The 25,553-nt window shown below is 43.0% G+C and overlaps 1 protein-coding gene and 1 long non-coding RNA gene across 2 annotated transcripts in view; one reads left to right on the forward strand and one right to left on the reverse strand.

Annotated features, from left to right (window-relative positions):
- Positions 1-25,553, forward strand: part of MYO1E (myosin IE) — a 220,568-nt gene that overhangs the window by 81,346 nt on the left and 113,669 nt on the right. The window contains exon 2 of the mRNA XM_061431138.1: positions 19,895-20,038. Coding sequence (XP_061287122.1) covers positions 19,895-20,038 — 144 coding nt within the window. The remainder of the gene's footprint in view (positions 1-19,894; positions 20,039-25,553) is intronic.
- On the reverse strand, positions 2,532-4,636 carry LOC133256230 (uncharacterized). The gene is made up of 2 exons (XR_009739141.1): positions 3,911-4,636; positions 2,532-2,991 (listed from the first exon to the last, which is right to left on the reverse strand). It is a non-coding gene; the product is annotated as an uncharacterized LOC133256230 (long non-coding RNA).

The raw sequence follows: 25,553 nt of genomic DNA on the forward strand, positions 1-25,553 counted from the left end.
ATTACCAAGCAGAGAGGCTTTTAGGCTGGAATTGCTACCTTTAAGTATGCTGAGAGATTGTGTTTTTAAAGAGCTGTTTGTTTTTCTCTGTCTCTCAGTTAAAAGCAGCCTGGCTCTGCCTCTGCTTCTGGTTCCCTCCTCCTGCCCCCTCTCTCTTTCTTAAGTAGGCGAGATCCAGCACACGGAACGACTCACAGCCCAGCTTAATAATAACCCAGCAATAAATGACATAGCCATTATCATGCTAGACGGATAAACAGAGGGACAGTCCCCAAAGCTGGGGAGCCCAACCTGAAATTTACTTTTCGGTCCTCCCCGTGTCTCCACCACTCCTTTGGGGTTCTCTAAAGTATCAGGGAAATGTTGCAGATAGTCCAAGCTGTAAAATGGAGATAATTATTCCTGCTCCCTGCCTGCCTGCCTGGCTGAACTGCTTTAGAACTCACATGGGATGATGAGCAGAGAGGTAGCGAGACTCTGAAAGCAACCTACAAATAAGAGGCGGTGTTATTTCTCTTACTGGATGGGGATCTGACTAAAGTAGTCTGGGCTCATTCCCTTTGGAAGGAAGACAGTTTTCCTGTGTGACCTGGGCTGCACCCTCTGATGGGCAGTCCCATCTTGACTGCCTATTTCCTGTCTCCGGTGCCAAGTGCCTGCCCTTCTGGCCTTCCCGCGGCCACCTCTTGTTTTTCCTATCGCTCTGTTCTATCTGTTGGTTTTCTGCCTCATTAATGAGAAAGGAAGCTTGATAAAAACTGGAGTCTAGTCTGAATGGTCTGCAGGTGCTACCCCAGTGCTTAGAATAGTGTTTGGCTCCTGGTAGGCACATAACTATTGGGAGGAATGAATGAATGAACCAATGGATAAAATGCTTCTCATCCTATTTTCTTATCTCTTGTTGGCTCCCTGTTCTGCTCAATCCTGCGCACACCTATGATGAGAACTCATAGTAGCCAATGGTGGTCTCTTGGCCCATTTCTTGCTCCTGAGCTCCAGAACTCCAGATCCAAATGCCCAATGCCTATATGAAAAAGATGAGTAAAAAAGGGATTATGAGTGTAGATTCTGGAAGCAGAATATTTGTTCACTGGTATTGATCTGGGGCAAAGGTTATAACTTCTTTGTGCTTCTTCATCCTTAAAATGAGGGTTAATAATAATGCCGACCTTTTAAGTTTGCTGAGACAATTAAATGATTTAATGCATGTAAGGGCTTACAGGTGGTCCTAGTGGTAAAGACCCACCTGCCATTGCAGGAGACAAAAGAGACGTGATTTGATCCCTGGGTTGGGAAGATCCCCTAGAGGAGAGCATGGCGACACACTCCAGTATTCTTGCCTGGAGAATCCCATGGATAGAGGAGCCTGGTGGGCTACACAGCCCGTAGGGTCTCAAAGAGTCGGACACCAACGAAGCAACTTAGCACGCACGCATGCAGTGTGTGTAAAAGAGCTTAGAACGTTGCTTGGTATATAAGGAGCCATCGGTAGAGCTCACTGTGGTTTTCATTCTTGTTTAGTGTTCCATCTGGGAAATTGGGGGTGATTTTTTTTTCATATAAAGGGGGGCTCTCTCTATGTACTGAATCCTGCACTGTTTTCTCCCAACCAAGTGCAGATTTCTTCTCTGCCTGTGGTATTTGGACTATGGGTACCCATGCCGCTCTGCTTAGCACTAGGAAAGAGCATTCTCCATCCAGCAAACACGGCAGCTAAAGCATTCATGGATTGTGTAGCCACCTTGATCTGCAAACTCCCATTCTCTCCCCTCCTCCGCCACCCCCACCCCAGCCCTGGGAGGATACTGTACAGGTTGACTCCTCAGGCTCTGACTGCTAGAAATTCAGTCCCTTCTTTGGCTATGTGGATATGCTTTAGGCAGCAGGTGGTGGGTTATGTTCAGATAAGAGAAGACCCCCTTCTAGCGGGGAGGCCCCTGTTCATGTTGCAGTCTTGTTTGTAACTGTAGTCCTGTCACAATTCAGTTGAGATTTTCATCACCCTGGTCAGGAAATTCTCGGTGAAGGTTACTACAGCAACCTTCACTCTGCTCTGGAAAGCATATCACTTACAATGGGGCCTTTCAGCGGCTGGGCCCCGAAGCCGGGCGGTGATTCTGTCCATTCAGAACACAATGGGGCAAAACAGAATAGAAAGGAACCACACAGTGTTTTTAGGCTCCCGCTGCCATCTGTGGCATTGCATATTGTTGTCCATCTTTACGTCCAACGTCAGTTTTGTTTCTTCTGTAACAATACACTTTTAATTTCACAGTACACATGCCTGCCAGTTGAAGTGCATTTCATGGAAGTTTAAATAATAGTAACAATGCTATAGGGGTGTACACACTCGGCCAGGAAGTGCTGTGGAAATAGCTTTGAGAAAAGGTGATACAGGCTTTTGATTTAGAGACAAAGGATACACAAATTGGGTTTGTTTAAAAATACTCAAACTTACTCTTCAAAACTAATTCTTTTGCCTTGGACTCCTGTAGATTTTTTTAAGGGAGGAAAATTTAAATGACAGAAAATCAAATCACTCTTGCCTTTATTCACGGCTACTCAAAACCCACCCACCAAACAGAATTTACCCAGTGATAGAAAATGGTTGGTTCACTTACATTTTTTTAAAAAAACAAAAACTAGAGAATGCTCCAGAGGTATTTTCAAAGCTGAGTTTATATATTAAGCATGTGAGCTATAGTTGTACCAAGAAAAAGAATTGTGGTTTTCTTAGAATGGAAGTTGAAAGAAAACTCTTCTCTTCCTTTTTTTTCCCTTTAGAGCATTTATGATATTTTATTTATTCACACGGCTTGCCCTCTGATCAAACAACTTTTCTTTGTTGTACGTTTATATCTCTAGGGTTGTTTTATGTCCATGCCTTCTTTAATGTTTCCCGTATGTTTAATTTAAATCATTTGCCTTTTATCTTTCTCCGGGTTGCAAGCTCTTTCTCTCTTTTCTAACCTTTGTACTCCTCTTGCTGCACTGAATTAAAAAAAAAAATGAAATGAGATTTTTTTTCTAAGTGCAAAGCTAAGGTACTTCTGTATGTTCAACCCAGCCAACCTCCATCAAGCAAATGGTGATTCCATTTTGCTTTTGATTCCAATGAACCTTCACTGATGTGTGTTCACTCCCAGGTATCTCTGGGTGTTGGTTATTTGATCAGTAAGTAATACTGTGCTTTTGGCTCAACTCCCAGGAAGAGAAGGGGTCACAGCCAGCGAGAACCTTAGAACTGCTGGCACTACATTTCCTCATTTTTTGGGTCTCAGGGTTCAGGTAGAAAGGGAGTTTTGTGCACTTGGGAGCAAAGCATAGTACAAATCCTTTCTGCATTTCTGCAACCAGAAACCATGCAAATGTTTTTGCAAATCCACTTGTGGTCTTGCTGGTAGTTTTTGAGCATAGCCCTCTTTGTGAGGCAGTGATGTTGACCTCTGTTTTCTATTCACTGTCCTGCCCCAAAGTGAGCACCCTGTTTTCTCTGTAACCGGGTGGGCATACTCGTCTCTACCTAAAACAGAGAGGCGCCAGCCTAGCTTTGCCTGAATTCTTGCACAGAGTGATTTTGGTTACTCCTGCTTTGGGATCACTTATGTGTCAGCTCCAGCCCCCTTAAACGCTCATTCCCATCCCTGCGACAAGGAAGAACTTTGCAGGGCTGGGAGCGGCTGCCACCTGGCTTCAGAAGCTCTGGAACAGGTTCCCCCAGCGGATCCCTAGCTGGGGCCGTTTTGGCAGTTCATGTCTTTCTTGCCTATTTTGTCAGTGAGGATTTCTGTGAGGTTATTTTTAACCTGAGTGTCCTTACTATGCTGAGAGATACCTTTGTCACACAAGGAAGCCATGCCTCATCTATCTACTCCCCAAAGAATTTTGAACGAGAAGCCTGAAGACTTACTGAAGGTGTGGGGCTCTGGCCTTGAAATTGGCTATAGGAAGTCCTTTGAAGGCAGAGGCACAGTGTCGCAGGGTGGCTCCAGCCCTTTGGCCTCTCACAACACCTGTTATCTTTGTAGCCATCAGTCCTGTGAAAGTGAAGTGAAAGTGTTAGCCGCTCAGTCGTGTCTGACTCTTTGCAGCCCCGTGGACTGTGTCTGACTCTTAGCAGCCCCGTGGACTGTGTCTGACTCTTAGCAGCCCCATGGATTTTACAGCCCCAGGAAGCCTGCCAGGTTTTTCTATCTGTGGACTTCTCCAGGCAAGAATACTGGAATTGGTTACCATTTCCTTCTACAGGGGATCTTCCTAATCCAGGGATCAAACCTGGGCCTTCTGAATTGTAAGCAGGTTCTTTATACCATCTGAACCACCAGAGAAGTCAGGGAGTCAATCCTATCCATGCCTAAAATGCCCCTGTTGAGAGTGGTGATCTCTGTTCCTTCATCCATCTTGCCAGGGGGACCTAAAAGGCAGTTTCAGGTGCTACTTCTGAAATCTTGTTATCAGAGAACAGCTGCCTTGACACACTTTCACACAGTGGGGAATACATTTCGTTTGACTTCCAGGGCCTCCATGGAAGCTTCTCTGGGTTTATAAACCCACCAGTACAGATCTGGACTCCATGACTATCTCTGGCCAATTTTTTCGTCTCTTACACAGAGATCATAGTATTCCCCATCCCCAATTCTACAGTTCTTTTGAAACCAGATGAAATGAAGCACCTAACAGTGTTTAGCACATAGTAGGTTGTTAAGAAAAGCCATGCTCATTCCCTGCTCCTGAACACTGTGGACCACACCTCTTAATGAGGTGGGTTGCCTTTTTGATGCTGTAGTGTATTTCATGGAATACAATGAGCAATGGGTAGCGATCACAGAAACTTTTTTGGATTTTCTATGGAGTTGTGAATTTTAAGCTGGTATGATTCCCCCTGACCTCATAATCAAGTCAGATATGGTTAACTTGTGTTTTGATTTCAATTTTAGTTGTTCTGGCAGAAGAAAATTACTATTGGAAGGAGTGCCATGGAATTCTCCAGGGATCTCTAGTTAGATTCCAGCTTTCCAATTTCTGCGGTCATTTCCCCCCATTTTCTGGAGATTGCCTTTCTCCTTTACCTACTTGTTTCAATTTTTTAAGCCAATGCTTTGACTCCCCCCCGCCGCCACCCCCATATCTTGGGTGGAAGGCAAGGGGTTCTAGGAAAGTGGTCCCCAAAGTGTGAGGTCTGTGCACCTTTGCCTGCAAGGTAACTCACTGGAGAGAAGGTTTTAAAACTTTGATTCACATTTACCTTAATATTAAACCTAAGAAGAAATTAAGCTCTTTAAATATTTACTATCTGGATGGATACCAGTGGCCTGATGCAGTCCGACTGCTCAAAGGTCACGGTTCACAAATGATCATGTTTATTAGTTGAGGGCTTTAAAATATTTAAATACCTAGACTCATTTGATTGTTTTTCCTGGAACCTCTGTGGGTGATGAGAACATTTGCTACATATAGGTTTGCTGGGGAGGGGCTGGTGGTAGAGAGCCAACCGCTGACTGGGAGCTGGAAGGCCCGAATTCTAGCCCTGGTTCTCTCACTACGTAACTAGCACCACAGACATGTACCTCCTTTCTGGCCTCAGCCTCCTAATCTGCTCAGTAAGAGCTTTGGACTGGTTGATGGATAGGCAAGGCCCCTTCCAGCTATAAAATGTTCAGGCCAGAATGTAAATGTAGCGGTATCGTGCCCCGTCCTTATGCCTCTTCATTTGTAGTCTGTTTCAACCCCTCCACTTTTTTACCTGTAAGCCATCTGTTCATGGCTCAAGCCAGCCAGTTTTTTAATTAATTTTTTATTGGAATATAGTTGCTTTACAGTGTTCTTTAGTTTCTGCTGTACATCAGAGTGCATCAGCTATATGTATAGATGAAAGGTGAAAGTGAAGTTGCTCAGTCGTGTCCGACTCTTTGTGACCTCATGGACTGTAGCCTACCAGGCTCCTCCATCCATGGGCTTTTCCAGGCAGGAGTATTGGAATAGGTTGCCATTTCCTTCTTCAGGGGATCTTCCTGACCCAGGAATCAAACCCGTGGCTCCCACATTGTAGGCAGACGCTTTACTGTCTGAGATACCAGGGAAGTCTATATATGTATAGATATATCCCCTCATTTTGGATTTCCTTCCCATTTAGGTCACCACGAGCACTGAGTAGAGTTCCCTGTGCTACACACTAGGTTCTCATTCGTTATTTATTTTATACATTCGTGCATGCACGCTTAGTTGCTCAGTCATGTCCGACTCTTTGCGACCCCGTGGACTACAGTCCACCAGGCTCCTCTGTCCATGGGGTTTCCCAGGCAAGAATACTGGAATGGGTTACCATTTTCTTCTCCAGGGGATCTTCTCAACCCAGGGGTCAAACCCATGTCTCTTGCATTGCAGGTAGATTCTTTACCGCTGAGCCATCAGGGAAGCCCGTCTGGTTTGTACCCTAGACCAACACTTTATGGCTGCATTTTGCCCCTGGAAGAACATGACATCTCTGTGCAGCAGGTCAGGCCAGATCAAGCAAAGAGTCTAGAAATGCCCTTGCCAAAACCTGGAGAATATGCTGAAGGCATTTCTCAATTCTGTATGTCTGTCTTCATTGTTGGCTAGTGACTGTGGTGCTTGGGGGACACCTCTCATCCTTGAACTTGGCTTCTATCCTGGACTCAGTCTCCCCCATGGCTAATCCATGACAAAGACTGTCCGGTGCCCCCAAGGTACCCTTGATCACACTCCGGGCCCTTCCCGCCGCCTACCACATTCTGAAACACTCATCCTGGGTTTTGTCATTTATATATGCCCAAACAGTTCATTTTTCAGAAAAAGTAAATTAAACTTTAAAAAAACACCAAATGAGTTGATTTTCTTGTGTTGTCATACCTCTACTGTTTTGCATGACATAAATAATACATGTTTTGTAATCAGGGCAGAAAGATGCTGTGAATGATAGTGAGTCCTGGAAGACTGTTTTTAATCAGGTTGATATCAATTCTACTGAAGTCTTTTAAATCTTTGCATAATTTTCTTTTTCCTCAAAACAGGGTTTGAGTTAGAATTTCTTTCATAGTACAGAGTAATAGTTCATTTCTAAGTGACAAGGAATTGCTCAATTATCTTCCTTTTTTTATTTCCATTTCAATTAACAGTATGAACAAGAGCCATCAATGCCAGTATTTCTAGCTGCTCTGCCTGCATCATTACTTTGACTTCTTAATTCAGTTTAAGAAATTTACTGAACAGCTACCATTGCTTCAGGGACTATCATTTTCAAACCAAAAATTAGGATACATTGTCTGATAGGACTTTTGGTCATAGATTCATTAACCAAGAAAACAAAATCCTATCAGAGGTGCAAAAACTAAATCACATTAACATATGTATTTAATAGACTACCTGAATTGTGAAGAATTAAATTCCATGAAACTGACCTTGCCAAAGGTCACAGAGGTAGAGTCTATACTTGAACCCAAGTCTGTTCATTGTAATCAACTCCTTGAAAACATGAGTAATGACAGGTAGGTCCCTGAAGGGACTGATAAATGCTTGTCGTGTTGTCAGATTAGCAGAGGTGCAGCTGAAAAGACAGAGACTGACATCAATGTGACTCTTCAGTTGTTTGATTAAAATATAAATAGAGACAGAAATAAAATGAGCATTTGTCACATAATGGAATTTCAACCATTTGATTTATTTTGTAGCTTGAAATGTCCTCACCCTGTGGTCAAAAGTAGCCTGTTTTCCTTACCTGGATGCCAGTGGACAGTTAAGAGAGAACTGTCTTTAGAGGCAACTTCTGGAGAAGGAACTGGCAACCCACTCCAGTACTCTTGCCTGGAAAATCCCATGGACGGAGGATCCTGGTAGGCTACAGTTCATGGTGTTGCAGAGTCGGACATGACTGAGCGACTTCACTTCACTTCATTTCTCTTCCCTTTGATCTTCTGGGCCAGGAGCATTAGGAAAGCTTCAGAAACTTTTTTACTTGGGGCCGCCCCACCCCAAACCCCTTCCCCGACCTTGTCCCCCTCTGACTGCTGTCATGGTGAGGTATTTAGTTCTCTCTTTATTTATTTATTTTTGGATTTGTCCTCCTTGGTTGAGACTTCTTTATTACTTTTTTTTTTTTTTTTTTTGCATTATGGTTCATTTTTATTTTTTTTTAAACTTTTTATTTTGCATTGGAGTATAGCCATTTTGTTCACTTGAAATTATCACAACATTGTTAATCAGCTATACCCTGATACAAAATGTTTTCGGTGTTAAAAAATAAATAAAGATAAAATTCAAAAAAAGAGTGAAGGAGAATCCGTACCCTCCCCGCCAAAGACTTTGTCATTGTTGCAGTTTGTGGGAATGGGGGAAGCAATGTTGTAACAGTTTCAGGTGGATCCAAAGGGACTCAGCCATACATACGATGTATCCATTCTCTCCAAACCTCGCTTCCATCCAGGCTGCTACGTAACATTGAGCAGAGTTCCCTGTGCTATACAGCAGAGATACTGTTTAGTTCTGAGATGAACCAAAGCTGCCTGGAATTCACTGGCCCAACTAGTACTGATTGAGCATGCTTACGTGCCAGGCACTGATCTGCAAGCTGGGGACATGGCCAGGAGTGGATGGGCTCTCAAGGCCAATGACCAGACTGCTTCCTCTGTGGACTCCCAGCTGCTGAGCTTTGCACAGGGTACCTGTGTACCAATAATAAAAGTAGCCACTTCGTGCTGTTCTGTGGAGGAAAAAAAGTTGATATGTGGCAAGCAGTAAACATTCAATAAAACAATTACTATGGACACTAGCATTATTGCCATTTCCAACAGTCACTTACCTTATTACAAGACACAGTAGGTGTAATGATTAAGTGCAAAGAAAGCTGGTTGGCCCGGGTTTGAAGCCCAGCTGCTGCGGTTGGGCAGGTGATTAATAGTTAACTTCTCCGTGCTTCAGTCTCCTGCCTGATCAGGCCGTGAGGATTAAATACATTATCATGTATGTGTATACGTAGGGCTGACTCATGTTGATCTATAGCAGAGGCCAACACAATGTTGCGAAGCAATTTTCCTTCAGTTAAAAAATACATGCTTGGGGAAAAAATGGTCACGTATGAAATGTTTAGAACCGTGCTAGTACGTAATGAGAATTAGCTGTTGTGTCAGAAGAGTATTTTTCCCAGAGGAGAGAGCCACTATCCTGGTTTACCCTAGAGACTGGAGGGGAAAAGGATGGAACAGTGCTGGTAATCCTTGCAGGAAGCACTTCCCAGGAGAGAAAGAGGAAATCGTAGGTGCCCAAGAGAGACCTTCCTTGTCGGCCTCGGGACAAGCCGTTACTCCAGAGGACTGATCAAATGTCTCATGTGTGGCTGTTTTCCCAGGTGAGAGGACTAGAGGAGTGTTCTGGGGACCCCTGATGGAAAATGCAGGGGATTTGGAACATGAATACAAAACAGTTTCTACTTGTAAAAGGGAAACCTCGCCTCTCTTCTGCTGTCCAAAGGGGGATCTCATGTGCGGAGAAAAATACATCTAGGAAATAGAAGTGATTTAAATTCTTTATGGCTAGGTTTGAAATTGGTGGGAATAAGCGCAGGAGAGAATGGCAGTGGGGCCCTCATGCGAGGGATGTAGCAGCAAGGTATACTGTTAGGTCCCTGTGTCTGTGTGTGTACTTCTTTTCTTAATTTTCATTATTTTTTGGCCACATCACTTAGGATGCAGGATCTTTGTTCTTCAACCAGGGGTGGAACTGGTACCCCCTGAAGTTTTCACTTTCATGCATTGGAGAAGACAATGGCAACCCACTCCAGTGTTCTTGCCTGGAGAATCCTAGGGATGGTGGAGCCTGGTGGGCTGCCGTCTATGGGGTCGCACAGAGTCGGACATGACTGAAGCGACTTAGCAGCAGCAAATGTAAGAAAGTTGTTAAAGGGGTTGAAAATGAAGTTTAGGAAACACTAGAGTAGAGTGTATATGAATGAAGGCCAGAGCTCATTGTAACCCCCTGGGGTGGACATACCACTTCTGGGCAGTGGTGAGCGAGGCAGGGTTCCTGCTTCAATGATCTTAACGAAAGTGAAGTGAAAATTGTTAAGTCATGTCTGACTCTTTGCGACCCCATGGACTATATAGTCCATGGAATTCTCCAGGCCAGAATACTGCACTGGCTGTGCAAAGGCTGTGATACAGCCTTTCCCTTCTCCAGGGAATCTTCCCGACCTAGGAATCGAACTGGGGTTTCCTGCATTTCAGGCGATTCTTTACCAACTGAGTTATCAGGGAAGCTTTCACTTTTCACTTTTTAAAAAAACACTGAAGGGATTTTTAGATTGGAAGAGATCCAAGTTGAACATGCCTTTTACAAATTGATAGAGAAGGAAATGGCTACCCACTCCAGTTCTCTTGCCTGGAAAATTCCTTGGACAGGGGAGCCTGCGGGCTGCTGTCCATGGGGTCACAAAGAGTTGGACACCACTGAGCGACGAACATACATTTACAAACTAAAGAGGAGGTTATCTTGCTTTGCAAACTTGCGACCTGATGTGGGCAGTTTAATATGAGCTGTTTGTCAGCCAGGACACTTACCCGTATCCTGTTTGGGATGGGGGTGGAGAAAACAGCTATAAAAATTGTCACAGCAAACCCTCTAGAACTGGGAGATTTGATCAACCTCAGCAGTAAAACCACTGCACAGTTCCTGATGTGACATTAGTACATGTTACGATGCTTCCAGAATAACCAAAGCTTCATAATCTCTTTGATGATTTACACAGTGACCTCACATCTGTAAAGGGCATAGAGTGGGGCCTGGCTCCTCAGAAGTGCCTTGTGCCATAATCCATCAAACCTCAGATGCTCCTGATTATAAGAGCTGAGCTGTGATACAGCATTGGTTATAGGACACACCCTAATGTCACATTGTAAGAATATGAAAAAATGCATCTTATTCATAGAGTTGATGGAATATGTTAACTGTTCCTTTATACCATGTTAGGTTTAAACTGTTCACTGATATAAAAAATGATCCTTTTGGTAGCCACGTTTCAGTTAGAGTAAGTGAAAGACAGGATGTTTCTTTTCCTGATGGGAGCCCAATGTTATTTAAAGAAGAGTTTACTATAGCTGCAAGTGGGGATGAACAAACTAACACAGAATAACAAGAGAAGATGGGGAGAGTGTCATTTATACATAGATTTCATTTCATTGTACAACATATTTATCCCTTATTTGTATCTTATCTAATTTTTCACTAAAAAGAACTGTATATGTGTGTATACATTTTATAAATTGTGTACTCAGTAGAGAAGTAAAACCATACAGCAACTACACTTAGGTAAATAACCACATCATTTTAACAACTGTTTTGCCATACAGAGATATCATTCTATATTAATAATATGATTATTGCAATTAAAACCAGATTTGGACACCTTACCATCCCTCTTTCTTCTTTTTTTCCCTCCAAACCTTTTTTTCTCTCCCCACTCAATTAGCCCAGACACTGTTGCCAGACTGGCCTGTACCATTCACCCTTTGCCCCGATCATGTCATCATGTAAAACCAGCTCTACCCCAAGAAGGATTTGAGGTTGGTGTGATTATCTTCTGGGGGCAGTGCAATGTCAGGAACCTCTTTCTCCTGAGCAGACCGCTGAGAGGCCCTGAGGGCCTCAGAGAGGCTTAGTGATTTGTGGGAGACCCTGAGGATCTTGCTGGGAGGGCTGGTCTCTGAGAGTTGCCTGTGATTTTTCTGGGATCAAGTTGATCACAGATGCAACCATACAGCTTGAGGAGTCCCAGTTGATGCCTCTTGTTCCAGCTTTATTATTAACTGCATCCCCTTCTGCAGACCCTCAGTGTCTTGGTTTGCTCTAGTGAGGAAGGGTGACTCTGGCCAACCCTGGCTTAGAAACTGCTGGATCTAGTGATCCTGGAGCCAGTGTCCACACTTGGCCTTGATAATGGTATTGGAAGTGAGCTGTGGTATAGCAGAAAGAGTGAAGAAAAGGAAGTCAGAAATCCCCATGACAGGTCTCAACCCTGGTCCTTTGTCATAGGGATTAACTGAGGCCATGTATGTGGTAATGCTGCATGAATATTCAGCTTTTGATCAGCTCACATGTACCTACGTGAGTGAAACTAATGAACACATTTCTACATTCATTGGGCCTCCTACTCTGTGTGCTAACCTCCCATGGACTTTCCCATCCTCAGCCTCTCCAAGCAGAGGCAACTTGGTATGTTATAATTTCAGGCCTCACTTTACCCATTTGTAAAACAGTGGTGGCATGATTGTAATATTCACGTCTTACGGGTATTGTGAGAATCAAGATACCATAAAGCTTCGGCATGTATTTACGGGTTCAGTAAGAGTCAGTCCCTGTTACCTTAAGGACAGAGGGGATTAGGAGTTTTGTGGGCTCCCGACTGCCCTTTCTCACCCCTAGCCCTCACTCTTCCAGAAACACCCCTTCCTTGTGCTTTGTTCATTGCAGCTCAGCACTGACACATACTTGCTTCAGACATCAGTCTTCATACCACCAAAATAGTGTGTGTGTGTTTAGTTGAAACACAATGCTGGCTGACTGTGCCTGGTACATAGACAAATATTTATGGTTGATTTTTCCATCATTTGCAATGGAAGTGTTTTATTCCAGTCAAACAGCAGAACTGCAAAAAGTAGAATACCCAGACTGTCAATTAAAAAGATGGTAACATCTACCAGAGAATTAGATGTCCATGCCTTTCCTGTTATGAGTCACTGGGTCAGAAAATCCCATTAAAAAACAAGTTCAGCTCATCCGCAGTCCAGAGCATTACCCATTGTCCATTGCTGACAATAAGAATATGGTTTCTCTCTCTTTGGGGGTGATTTGCTTATAACATTGGGGGCATTCTAGTCCTAGGTTTTTTGGAAATCACCACCCCCAGAAAATGCTTGATTTCATTGGCATCATATTCAACACTTCTATTTTGTACTAATTAATTAATTTACTTACTTTGGGTTGCCCTGGGCTTTGTTGCTATGTGGGGGCATTTCTCTAGTTGCAGTGCACTGGCTTCTCGTGGCCGTGGCTTTTCTTGTTGTGGAGCACGGGCTCTTCGCACACGGGCTTCCGTAGTTGCAGCACGCATGCTCAGTAGCTGTGGCGCATGGGCTTAGTTGATCCACGACGTGTGGAATCTTCCCTGACCAGGGATCGAACCTTTGTCCCCTACACTGGCAGGTGGATTCTTATCCACTGTACCAGCAGGGAAGTCCCCAACACTTGTTTATTTTTAAATTTTACTTACACATGCATATGATTTAAAATAGCAATAAAAAAGTACACTGTGCTGCCAAGTTTAAAATGGAGAGTAAATTATGTCACCTTTTCTCCCCAGGCCTTCTCCCTGATGGAACCTTGTGTATCTTTCAAGAAAACAATTAAAACACACGTCTTTTAATGTGTCATTCAATACTTAATTCACATACTGATTGCTATTTTTACACATCTATGGGTCTTGAAGAACTTTCCAAGTCAGCACAGGCAGATTCCTTCCAGTGACCACGCGGAACTCCTCTCAGGGGGCGCCATGATCTGATAGGTCTTCAAACCCTGTGTCCATTTTTCCCCATTACACACTTCGCTGCCGTGAAGAACCCTGTGCATACATCTTGGCATCCTTGGTAGATTTTAAGGTGAATTCTTTAAAATAAAGGAGCTGGATCAAAGAGAGTATGCCCATTATTTCTGTTTAGTTAACAGTGTTTATACTGGTCTGTGTGACTTTAGTTTCTATCCCTAGTCCTACACAACTCTCTTAATGATACTGTGCCCAAGAATCTTATGTTTTCACACTGTGGTGCTGGAGAGGCCTCTTGAGAGTCCCTAAAGCCTCTGACTGTGGATCAAAACAAACTGGAAAATTCTTACAGAGATAGGGATACCAGACCACCTAACCTGCCCCCTGAGAAATCTGTATGTGGATCAAGAAGCAACAGTTAGAACTGGACATGGCCAACGGACTGGTTCAGCATTGGGAAAGGAGTACGTCAAGTCTGTATATTGTCACCCTGCTTATTTACCTTTCATGCAGAGTACATCCTGCAGAATGTCGGGCTGAATGAAGCACAAGCTGGAATCAAGATTACGGGAGAAATATCAGTAACCTCAGATATGCAGGTGACACCACTCTAATGGCAGAAAGCAAAGAGGAACTAAAGAGCCTCTTGATGAAAGTGAAAGAGGAGAGTGAAAAAGCTGGCTTAAAACTCAACATTCAGAAGACTAAGATCATGGCATCTGGTCCCATCACTTCATGGGAAATAGATGGGGAAACAGTTGAAACAGTAACAGACTTTATTTTCTTGGGCTCCAAAATCACTGTAGACGGTGACTGCAGCCATGAAATTAAAAAGACACCTGCTCCTTAGTAGAAAAGCTATCACCGACCTAGACAGTGTATTAACAAGCAGAAACATCATTTTGCTGACAAAGATCCATATAGTCAAAGCTATGCTTTTTCCTATAGTTGTGTATGGATGTGAGAGTTGGACCATAAAGAAGGCTCAGTGCCGAAGAATTGATGCTTTTGAACTGTGGTGCTGGAGAGGACTCTTGAGAGTCCCTTGAACTGCAAGAAGGTCAAACGAGTCAATCCTAAAGAAAATCAACCCTAAATATTCGTTCAAAGGCCTGTTGCTAAAGCTGAAACTCTAATACTTTGGCCACCTGATGCAAAGAGCTGACTCACTGGAAAAGACCCCGATGCTGGGAAAGATTGAGGGCAGAAGGGGACGACAGAGGATGAGATGGTTGGATGACATCACTGACTCAATGGACATGAGTTTGAGCAAACTCCAAGAGATAGTGAAGGATATGGGGTCACAAGTGACTGAAAAATAACAAATACTCTCCCTACAGGAGAGCAAGGGTGTGTGTGGCCAGCCCTCCCCTAGACCCTGCCCAACACTGAGCCTCTTGTGTTTACTCAGCATGTTTGATGGCCTCCCTTTCCTGGGCATCTTAAGGGCACTTGAAGAAGTAAAGTTACCCATTATGTGATCATCTCCTCCCTCCGGGATGAAGCAAAGAAGGAAAGTGCTCAGAGATACTAGTGAGAGTGTGGCAGCGCCCCTGCTGTGGGCAGGGCTGCCCCGGGGCCTCTTTGTGGAAGTGGAGGTTGGCTTTTAGGACAGTACCTGCCTTTGTGCGCTGACTCACCTTTGCTCATCCCGGTCCCCACCCTGCTGAATACACACCAGTTCATGACACTCCGCCTTTTAAAATCAGTGCCCTGGCTTCTTCCTCTCTGTGAGATACTTCTGTGTCTTGGTGCCACCTCTTAAATGTGAGGAGTACACCAGGCCATTATATGGATGTGGGCAAACCCCACGTTTTAAAACTTGAATGTGAATCCATGCTTTTTAATCAGCTGATTCATAATTAACTATGAACTATAGAAATTAACTATGGACCTGAGAAGGTCTGCACTCAATCTTTACCTAGTGGGAGGTATCTCGTTCATGTATATATTTTTTTTTCCTTCTTGGCCACACTGTATAACATTTGGAATCCTTGTTCCCACACCAGGGATCAAACCCATGCCCCTTACTTTGGGGGTGTGGAGACTTAACCACAGGAGTGCCAGGGAAGTCCTTCTCTTTCAGAACTTGTCAGTGTTAGGAGTAACCTTTATCATCACTATCATTGTTATTATCATTATTATCATTTCTTAGCTGGGGCATCAGCAGCCACATTCCTGTCCTTTGTACAGCAGTGCTTCACTCACCAAGAACTGTTAGGAAATGAAATGCCTTGCTGAGTGCCCCTACTTATTCAAATATTTCCTTTTCTGGTTGGGAACAAAAAGGTGTTACCCACCCAGAAAGCCCATAGAAGAGAAGGAAGCGGTGCTGGCCTGGTAGCCTGCACCTTGGCCATGAAGAAAAATGTCCCTCCTCACCCAGATGGGGGCATCCCTTGGGTCCTCCCCCAGCAGGTGTGGCAGCCTGTCCTGCCCCTCCCCTCCCAGTCAGGGGCAGGAGAAAGAAGCAAAGGGGTTGAGGTTCTGCGCCCCCAGGAGTGCCGTTCTTATCCACATCATTCTAGGACCATAGTTTGTGATCTGATGGCAACTTTCAGCTTCCGCTTCCGAGGATATTGTCCAGGGTTGTAAGATGACAGCCACTTCCCACTCTGTTCCCCACTTACTCACTGTCGAGTGACTGCTTTCCAAGGAAGGCCTCTGGGAAAGTCACTGTGTGATCAAACTCTGTGGTCCCCTACAGGAAAACAAAGCTGTTGTTCTTTCGCTGTGGGGAACATTTAAGCTTCCCTGGGCTGGACTGGAAGCCTGTGCAACCCTGTTTGGTTTCCCGGCTCCCTGATCCAGTTCTCACCCTCTGCTAGAACTGCCCAGCCCAGCCCTCTCCCGGCTTTTATTTACCCATGCGTGGGTTCTGACCTTGCCCTTGGCACTCTAGGCAGCTCAGCCTTCCCCCCTGAAAGCTCCGATTACTCCCTCTTGCTCTTAGTGTTGCTCTCAAATCAAATGACTCACTGCCTTGCTCATAGTAACTGTCAGTCATTCTATTGGTTCCTTATCCTCTTGTAGATAGAAGTCTGGAGAACCAGCCAGGGGAACTTTTTTGTGTGGAAGAATATTTGAAACTCCACACAAGGAGTTCTGTTGTACTGGGGAGTAACTGCCAGTAGAAAGAGGACACTGCCTTTGAGTTGGGATAGACAATAATGTATCACTCTGCAGTGAGAGAGAAAAAAGACAGATTGGACACCAAGATGGACTTGGGTTACATTGAGAAGGCATTTCTGTGGATCAGTACAAACACATACACTGTGACCTAGAGCTCCTCCATTTCTTGCCCTTTGTACACGTTATTTAACATCTACAACTTATTAGTAGCCTTCCGGTTTTGTTCAACTGTGCTTCTATTTTTAGAGAGAAAATAACATTTTGGCCCTCTTTTAAGTAGATGGATATTTATTGGTGTTGAAAAGAAACATACATACTGGTTAGTTACTCCAGGAGCTTAGTTTTCTCTGCATAGTAAGTTTTGCAGGTGTCCAGAAAGAATATTCAAGCTGGAAAAGGAGGGAGGGCAGAGATGTCTCCAGGAATCTTTATCTGGTTGGAAATAGACTGTGGACCTTCGAATGAGATCCAGTGAGTCATCCAGTGGCCAGTGCTTTCTGTTTTGCCACAAAAGGAAGGAGAGTGGTGAGGTTTGAGGTAATTTTGTAGAACTGATGCTGCATGTGGTTCTGAGAAAGTCAAATATATCATATAATGGTTTTCCTCCGCAAGGCAGCATGGGTGGCAAGCCTTCCCGAACCCCTTTTTGGAGCTTGAACCCATGGTGCTATGCTTTTCCCATGATGGCCCCTTCTTGGCTGGTTTTATAATAATTGCTTTCCCAGAAACTCTTAGAATTTGCTGTTATCAAAGGGCCCATATCTCCTGCAGAGAAAACATTATGCAGTTTTTTAAAGGGAAATTTAAAATATTCAGTTCAGTTCAGTTCAGTTGCTCAGTCGTGTCCGACTCTTTGCGACCCCATGAATCGCAGCACGCCAGGCCTCCCTGTCCATCACCAACTCCCGGAGTTCACTCAGACTAATGTCCATCGAGTCAGTGATGCCATCCAGCCATCTCATCCTCTGTCGTCCCCTTTTCCTCCTGCCCTCAATCCCTCCCAGCATCAGAGTCTTTTCCAATGAGTCAACTCTTCGCATGAGGTGGCCAAAGTACTGGAGTTTCAGCTTTAGCATCAGTCCTTCCAAAGAAATCCCAAGGCTGATCTCCTTCAGAATGGACTGGTTGCATCTCCTTGCAGTCCAAGGGACTCTCAAGAGTCTTCTCCAACACCACAGTTCAAAAGCATCAATTCTTTGGCACTCAGCCTTCTTCACAGTCCAACTCTCACATCCATACATGACCACAGGAAAAACCATAGCCTTGACTAGATGGACCTTTGTTGGCAAAGTAATGTCTCTGCTTTTGAATATGCTATCTAGGTTGGTCATAACTTTCCTTCCAAGGAGTAAGTGTCTTTTAATTTCATGGCTGCAGTCACCATCTGCGGTGATTTTGGAGCCCCCCAAAATAAAGTCTGACACTGTTTCCACTGTTTCCCCATCTATTTCCCATGAAGTGATGGGACCGGATGCCATGATCTTCGTTTTCTGAATGTTGATCTTTAAGCCAACTTTTTCACTCTCCACTTTCACTTTTTTGTTTCCTTCCACCTCCGCCTTCTCTCAAAGAGCCTATTGCCTTTTCTCATCCTAGTTTTGACATTTGACAGATGGCCTTTCTAGATACCCTCGTTCAGAAATTTTTTTCTTCTTTATTCAGACTGCCTCCCACAAAAGTAAACTCCCCCCCAAAAGTGAATTCCTGAGGAGGGAGAGGAGCCAGTCTTGTTCAGTTCAGTGCCCACCACCCTGGTCCAGTGTGTGACATGTCCAGTAGAAAGTGTGGAGAACTCCAAGGGAAGAAAGAGCCTTCCAATAGCTTGTCATGTGTTATTTGTCATTATTTCATATGCCTTGGCTTTTTTTATTGCCTGTGAGTGTAGATTATAATGAACATCCTACTTTGTCTAGTCTTGTCTGGCAAATTCAAAATAGTATAGATTCATTTCTCATGGCATCTTCTCCAGGAAGTGGTTTCTGTCTTTCCCGGGGCAAAGGACTCTCCACCCACTCCTGGAACACCCATTTTACACATGTTTACATATTGACTGTTACTGATACACAAATTATGAATAATTTTGTGGATATCTAGTGTCCTTCAGAAGCTCGCTGAGTGCAGCCACCATGGTATTCCCATCTGCCATTAACCCCAGGGCGTGGCACATAGCCCAACACATGGGGATCCCATGGCAGAAATGCCAAGTGATAGGAAATCCTTTCTGGTGCTCAGAGCCACCCCTGGTGTTAAGTTGTAAATCCAGTAAGCAGACAAGGGCTCTACCTAGCCAAGGAGGCTGTGGGATCAGATGAGGTTCTTCTGTCCATAGCATGGGACATAACATGAACATTCTGTGTTCATGTTTAGACCATCTGGTCCATTTCCATGTATGATCAGTCATCAAAATGTAGCTTATCTTTTGAATGTGTGTGTATATGCTCAGTCACTTCAGTTGTGTCCGACTCTTTGCAACCCTATGGACTGTAGCCCACCAGGCTCTTCTGTCCATGGGATTCTCCAGGCAAGAATATTGGAGTGGTTTGCCATGCCCTTCTTCAGGAGATCTTCCTGACCCAGGGATCGAACCTGCATCTCTTGTGTCTCCTGCATTGCAGGTATATTCTTCATCCACTGAGCTACCTGGGAAGGCTGATCTTTGAATGTGGAAAGTTAATATTGCATCAACAGTGAAAAGTTTATGGATGGAAAGCAATTCAGATGGCTTGAGAAATTATGATCACGTGACATAACTATTGTGGCATACATATTCTTTCCACTTCTGAGTTCTGTCATATAATTTGCAAAACAAGTCTGGAACGTTTCTATGTCATTGCTTATTTTGCCAGTCAGTTCTACAAAACAGTAAGCTTGAAGGAATTATCCAAGCCTAGTGATCATTTACTGTGCCGTACTCTGGATATCGCATGGTGCTTTACATGTTGTTTTATTTAATCCTTATAGCAACTCTGTGAACTGGGTCTTATTTTTCCCATTTTTTTTAAAGAGAAAAGCTTAAGTGACACAAAAGCTTAGATCACTTTTCCCCACTTCATTTAGGTGGCAAAGCTGAAATCTGAATCTAGATAGCAAGATATTTGTTTGCTTTGCGTGTTCTTATTTGATATAAGGAATATTTGGGAACTTCGTGACTATTTTTTTCCCCTCCGGGAGAAAAATAAACCACCCTCCTAACTGTGTGTTTTCCATTTGCAGGGAAGCAAAGGAGCCTACCGGTACCACTGGCAGAGCCACAATGTCAAGCACAGTGGTGTGGATGACATGGTCTTGCTTTCCAAGATCACAGAGAATGCCATCGTGGAGAATCTAAAGAAGAGATACATGGACGACTACATTTTTGTATCCTTTGTTGGTTTCCTCGGACGTGTCATCTTAGTAAGATGACATCTAACTGATGCTTATGTGTTCAAGTCATTTTCACTATTTCAGAATGTGGCTTTGTACTTTTTGTTCCTTGATTCAGGCTATGGGAAGGGCAAAGATGGTGCTAAAGTTTTTCTTTTTTAAATTTATTTTTAATTAGAGGACATTTGCTTTATAATATTGTGTTGATTTCTACCATGCAACAACTTGAATCAGCCACAGGTGTACGCATATCCCCTCCCTCTTGGCTTCCCTCGTGGCTCAGATGATAAAGAATCTGCCTGCAGTGCAGGAGACTGGGTTCATCCCTCAGCTGGGAAGATCCCCTGGAGAAGAGAATGGCAACCGACTCCAGTATTCTTGCCTGGAGAATCCCATGGACAGAGGAACCTGGTGGGCTACAGTCCATGGAGTCACAAAAAGCGGACGGGACTGAGTGACTAACACACCTCCCTCTTGAACCGCCCTCTCCCCCTTCCCCCATTCCATCCTTCAGGTTGTCAGGGAGCACTGGGTTGAGTTCCCTGTGATACATAGCAACTTCCCACTAGCTGTCTGTTTTACATATGGTAATTATATGTTTCAGTGCTATGGGGCTAAAGATTTTCCTGGTGTTTTTAGTTTAAAGTTTTTTCCTGCATCAAAATCATGATGCAGCCAAGGACTTCCCCAGAGATCTAGTGGTTACGACTCGGTGCTTCCACTGCAGGGAGCACAGGTTCAATCCCTGGTCAGGGAACTCAGATCCCAAATGCCACACTGTGTGGGGAAAACAAAAAGATGAAGCCGGTATTCTCTATTTCAGTCCATGGCTCTATACCTTTGATGTGCTCTAGCCAGACACGTGGTGTCTAAAACCTGTGCTCTTCCTAAAGAATGTCCTGATCTGCAGAATTCTATCGGTAATGCTCCCTAATTGCAAAGCAGAGACTGACAAGTCCAGACTTAAAAGGTTTAAAAAAGATTGCCTCACGCAAAAAGTGTGCCATTTTGCCTGTTTTTCTGCATTCTTATGTTCACTAAAAGAAATAAGAGAAGCGAAGATCAATTACTGAAAATGTCTGACATTCTTGAGTTGTGCTTTATGTTTCAGTCTTAGCTTGCCAGATGCCATTTTGGGTAGGACTGGAAAGCATTCAGAACGGAAATTTGATTCAAATGTGTGTTGACTTCATTATAAACTTCATAGAGAGCTATGGTAGCTGCTTAAGTTCCTACAGGATTCAGGAGTTCTGTGTGGTGCGACTGTGTAAAGTTATTTTAGTATAATTATCGTAGGGTTGGTCATAGACAAGCAGGGGTCTGTGAAAATCTGTATAGTAGTTCCAGCAAGTTTATGCTCTTGATGGCTCTTGGTGGTGATGCTGCTGGTGGCCTTGGAGGGTGCGGTGTTCTGGATGGCCATTAAAAGTGGAGTCTTTGCAACCATTGTAAAATACATTTTTATGTTTTAACCTCTAAACCTCGGGGAGGTAAAGTCTTCACATCCGTAGCTTCTGTGTATTATTTATACTGCTCCTCTTACTCTTAGATAAAAGCACCCATAAATATGCAGCAGTAGTTTTGCATCATTTCCATCATTGATGAGGAAGGAGCTCAACTTACCAGGTATTTATGCTAATAAACATTATTCCAAGGTACTTGGATGTTTCTAACCAATATGATGCTGTTTCTGGCTTACCATAGGAAATTTTACCAATTATCTGGGTAGTTAAATCCCTAAACCCCTGCTTTTAAGTATTAATAGATATATTTGGATTCATTAAGCACATTATAAGAGCATCTTGGTCAGGTGTGGAAGCCCACTGCCTCCAGACAAAACCCCACCCGCCACAGGATTTTATTGGAATGCAGCTCTGCTGGTTGTTTTACTTATTGTCCGCCTCTGCTTTTATGCTACAGTGGCAGACTTGAGTATTTGCAACAGACCCTGTGATCCACAAAGCCTGAACTAAGTATTCTCTGATCCTTTACAGGGAACATTTGCTGACTCCTAGATACCTGTGCAGAGCTTCCTTTAATTGTATGGAAGCAGTTGTGTGCAGTTCTAAGTTTTCATTTTGTTTGGCAAAAAAGCTGAAATATGCTCACTTTATCTAGGCTTATCATTAAAGGGTTTTAATAACTTTTGTGTGCAAGACTCATGGAAACTGGCTGATGATGGACCAGAAAGAGTTGGGATGAATCTGGACAGCCTGGCTTTGAGCCTTAATCTGCATGAGCTTGGTGATCTTATACAAGTTTTGTGATCTGTGTTCCTTGATTTCCTAACCTGTAAAATGGAAGTGATGATAAAAACTTCTACATGAGGCTGTTTAGGGTGAAATGAAATAACAAATGCAGTGAATACATTGTTAGTGTTAGTTATTATTATCATACATTAAGGCAAGTGTATAAGTTCTCTCATATTTCTGAATTATGTTCCAAAACTCAATTATAAAGTTGCTTTTTGGACATTCAGATGCATTTTACCATAGAAACGTTTAAAGGGAGGATTGGTTTATTGACAAGCCCATAAAAGGCTAATTTCCAATGAATGTAGTTGAACTCATTATTTATTGGAATGTTCTTAGAACATGGGCTCATTATTTATGTAGACATGGTTTTTGATCAGCTGGGTTAGGAAAAAAAAAATGGTTATCAGCAGCAGTCCATTAACCCAGACAGGCTCGCTTTTCCCTGTATGGTCATTTACCCCTAAAACACTAGAAATTCCTTAAGAACAGGGATCGTGTCCTTTACATATCTTTTAAAAAGTAAAGTTTAAAAACCACTTTAAAGCAATAAATGTTCATTTAACATGATTTACAAAATGCAGTTAACTAGAAAGGAGAACACTAAAATCCCTTGGAATCCCACCATATAAGGTTTGCTCCTATTAACCTAATATATTTTTAACTAACCAGTTTAATCACATATAGACATATGTATGGGCTTCCCTGGTGGACTAAACAATAAGACATGTGTATACATGCATGTGCCTTCTTGTTAATTTTAGCTGAAAAATGTCACCATCCTGCATTGTTTATTTCTTTCCCACATCATTTTTGGCATGGTGCGTTATATTAAGTGTTTGTTGAAAATTTGTTGACTATGAAGACTTGCTTTTTATATTCAGACAGCAGAATTCTAAAATGACTCACACCGAGGGGGCTGATTCCCAGTCTTTGAATTAATGTCTTTGAATCAATGACTGACTAATCATGTGTTCTAGCAAGGAAATGAGTTAGTTGACCACTAATAGACTTTCTGTTGTAGAAATCTCTGCCCACTCAGTATATGAGAAATTTGACATCAGTGTGCTTTCTGGCAATAGCACAGAGCAGCTTTCAGCTTTGAGGAAGCTTGGTGGCTCTTTTGGATGTTTATGAAATAATACCAAGGGTCTAACTGCAAATCTTTTCCTCTAATAGGAGATAAATCAGTTTAATGCCAAGGGAATATTATTATGATAGGGTCCCATTGGTATTGTAAATGAGTTTCCCCTCCCTCTCTTCTAAGCTCAATAGTGAAGACAAGAAGAGATTCAATTTTAGATTAAGTTATAATATTGTTCATTTGACCTCTTCTGCATCTAATAGCAGCATTGTCTTGTGCTGAAGGTCAGCATTTGGAATGATCAATGGTTAATGCACTCAAGCTGACTGCACATTTCTTTGTTCCACAGTAGAAAAAACAATCTGCTTAGAAAATGTGAATGTTGTCAACCAAGGAAAACCCATTTTTTCAGTTATTTATCCTAAGACCAGGAAGGTTTCATTTCCTGTCTATTTTTCCGAAGCGTTGCCACCCTTCTTACAATTTCAGTTCTAAAATATAGGAGGGAAACCTTGCTGTGTTCACTCTCTGCTTGGTGAGACATCACTTACAGCCACTGGGCTGACAAAAATAGTTCTTGAACAAAGCACTACAGCCTCACTGGGTCCAGCTTTCTCCAAACTTGTTTTTCCTCAAAGACCACACTCAAGTGTGCTTGGCGTTTTCAACCCTTCAATTAGGAGTTGAGACACTTGTGCCAGACCAACCAGAGCTCAAAGCAGTGCCCTTGTTCCAAGTGAGGTTTCGCCCTTTGCTGTCAGTTCATGTTGGGGTTTGGGGGGGATGTCCCTGCAGTGAGATGAATGTGGGTCTGATGGCCAGAGCCAGGGGCTCAAGTTCCATAATTTCCACATATGTGACTTCACACGTCACCTCACCTCCCTGTGCCACCTCAGTGTTGAATCCAGGGAGGTTGACTAGATCAGTGTGGGCAGTTAGAGGGAATTCACTGGCTATTAAAATGTTTTTTTTAAAAAGTTAAACTCTTGTTACAAAACAGAAAGAAACTCAGAGACTTAGAAAACAAACTTATGGTTGCCAGGGGGAAGGGATAGTTAGGGAATTTGGGAAGGTCATATACACTCTCCTACATTCAAAATGAATAGCCAACAAGGACCTGTTGTATAGCACATGGAACTCTACTCAGTGTTATGGGCTAGCCTGGATAGGAGGGGAGCTTGGGAGAGAATCGATACATATATATGTATGGCTGAGTCCCTTCATTGTTTACCTGAAATTACCATAACATTGTTAATTGGCTATACCCCAAAACAAAATAAAAAGTTTAAAGTTTAAAAAATAAAATAGAGTATGAGCTATTTTAAATATAAAAAAAAGTTAAACTTTTCCTTATAAGACCATTAAAAACAAATTTATAGAAGCAGCACTACCATCACATTTCATAAAACAAAGAATATTTTAACACCCCCAAAATAGAAAGGAAATAGTTTAAGAGTAGAGGATGGCCCTTTATACTGAAAAAATCAGACTTTATGAAAAATTGAGGGCTTTGTTTCTCTTTTTGTCATTCTTGTTGCAGATCAATGAAAGCTTATGGATCCACGGACAAACATTTGGGAGCCAGTCAATTAAAGATCTGTTGGCTCTCTTCTGTCTTGCATATTCTGTTGGCAATAATGAGATGGCATTTATTTTATTTCTTTTTTTTAAAAATCATAGCCTTGTATATCTACATACAATTTGAAAGTTAGCCTTGGGCCACACCTTTCTAGCCAAAAGTTATGTGGATAGAGACAGTGATGAAACAGCTTTTTCCAAAGGTGCACCTGAATTATGCAGCAACGAGTGGGAGTGAGTATTGGAGTTATCTGCAAAGTGGCCCAACCCAGTAGAAGACCTGTGCTCTCTTGAAAGTAGCTGAGGTGTCTGCAGACCCAGGCAGGTGGGAAAAATATGTTTGTTTCCTTTAAATTCCAAATCAAATTCTCTTGTCTCCATTCTACTTTAAGTAGCTACTTAGCATAGATAGGAGCTACATTATCCATTTCAAACCGAACTTTGCTTTTCAGGAGTTCCCCCTCAAATAATACTTCCCATGAGAAGCCCTACTGAGATCCTTCTTCCAATCTGATTCACAACTGATTCATGATTGGCCAGGAATACTCCAAAAGAAGTTTTTTTTCTCTCAGCATCTCCTTGCCAGAATTTATAT

The sequence above is a fragment of the Bos javanicus genome, chromosome 10 (assembly GCF_032452875.1).
Source record: "Bos javanicus breed banteng chromosome 10, ARS-OSU_banteng_1.0, whole genome shotgun sequence".
Lineage (NCBI taxonomy): Eukaryota > Metazoa > Chordata > Mammalia > Artiodactyla > Bovidae > Bos > Bos javanicus.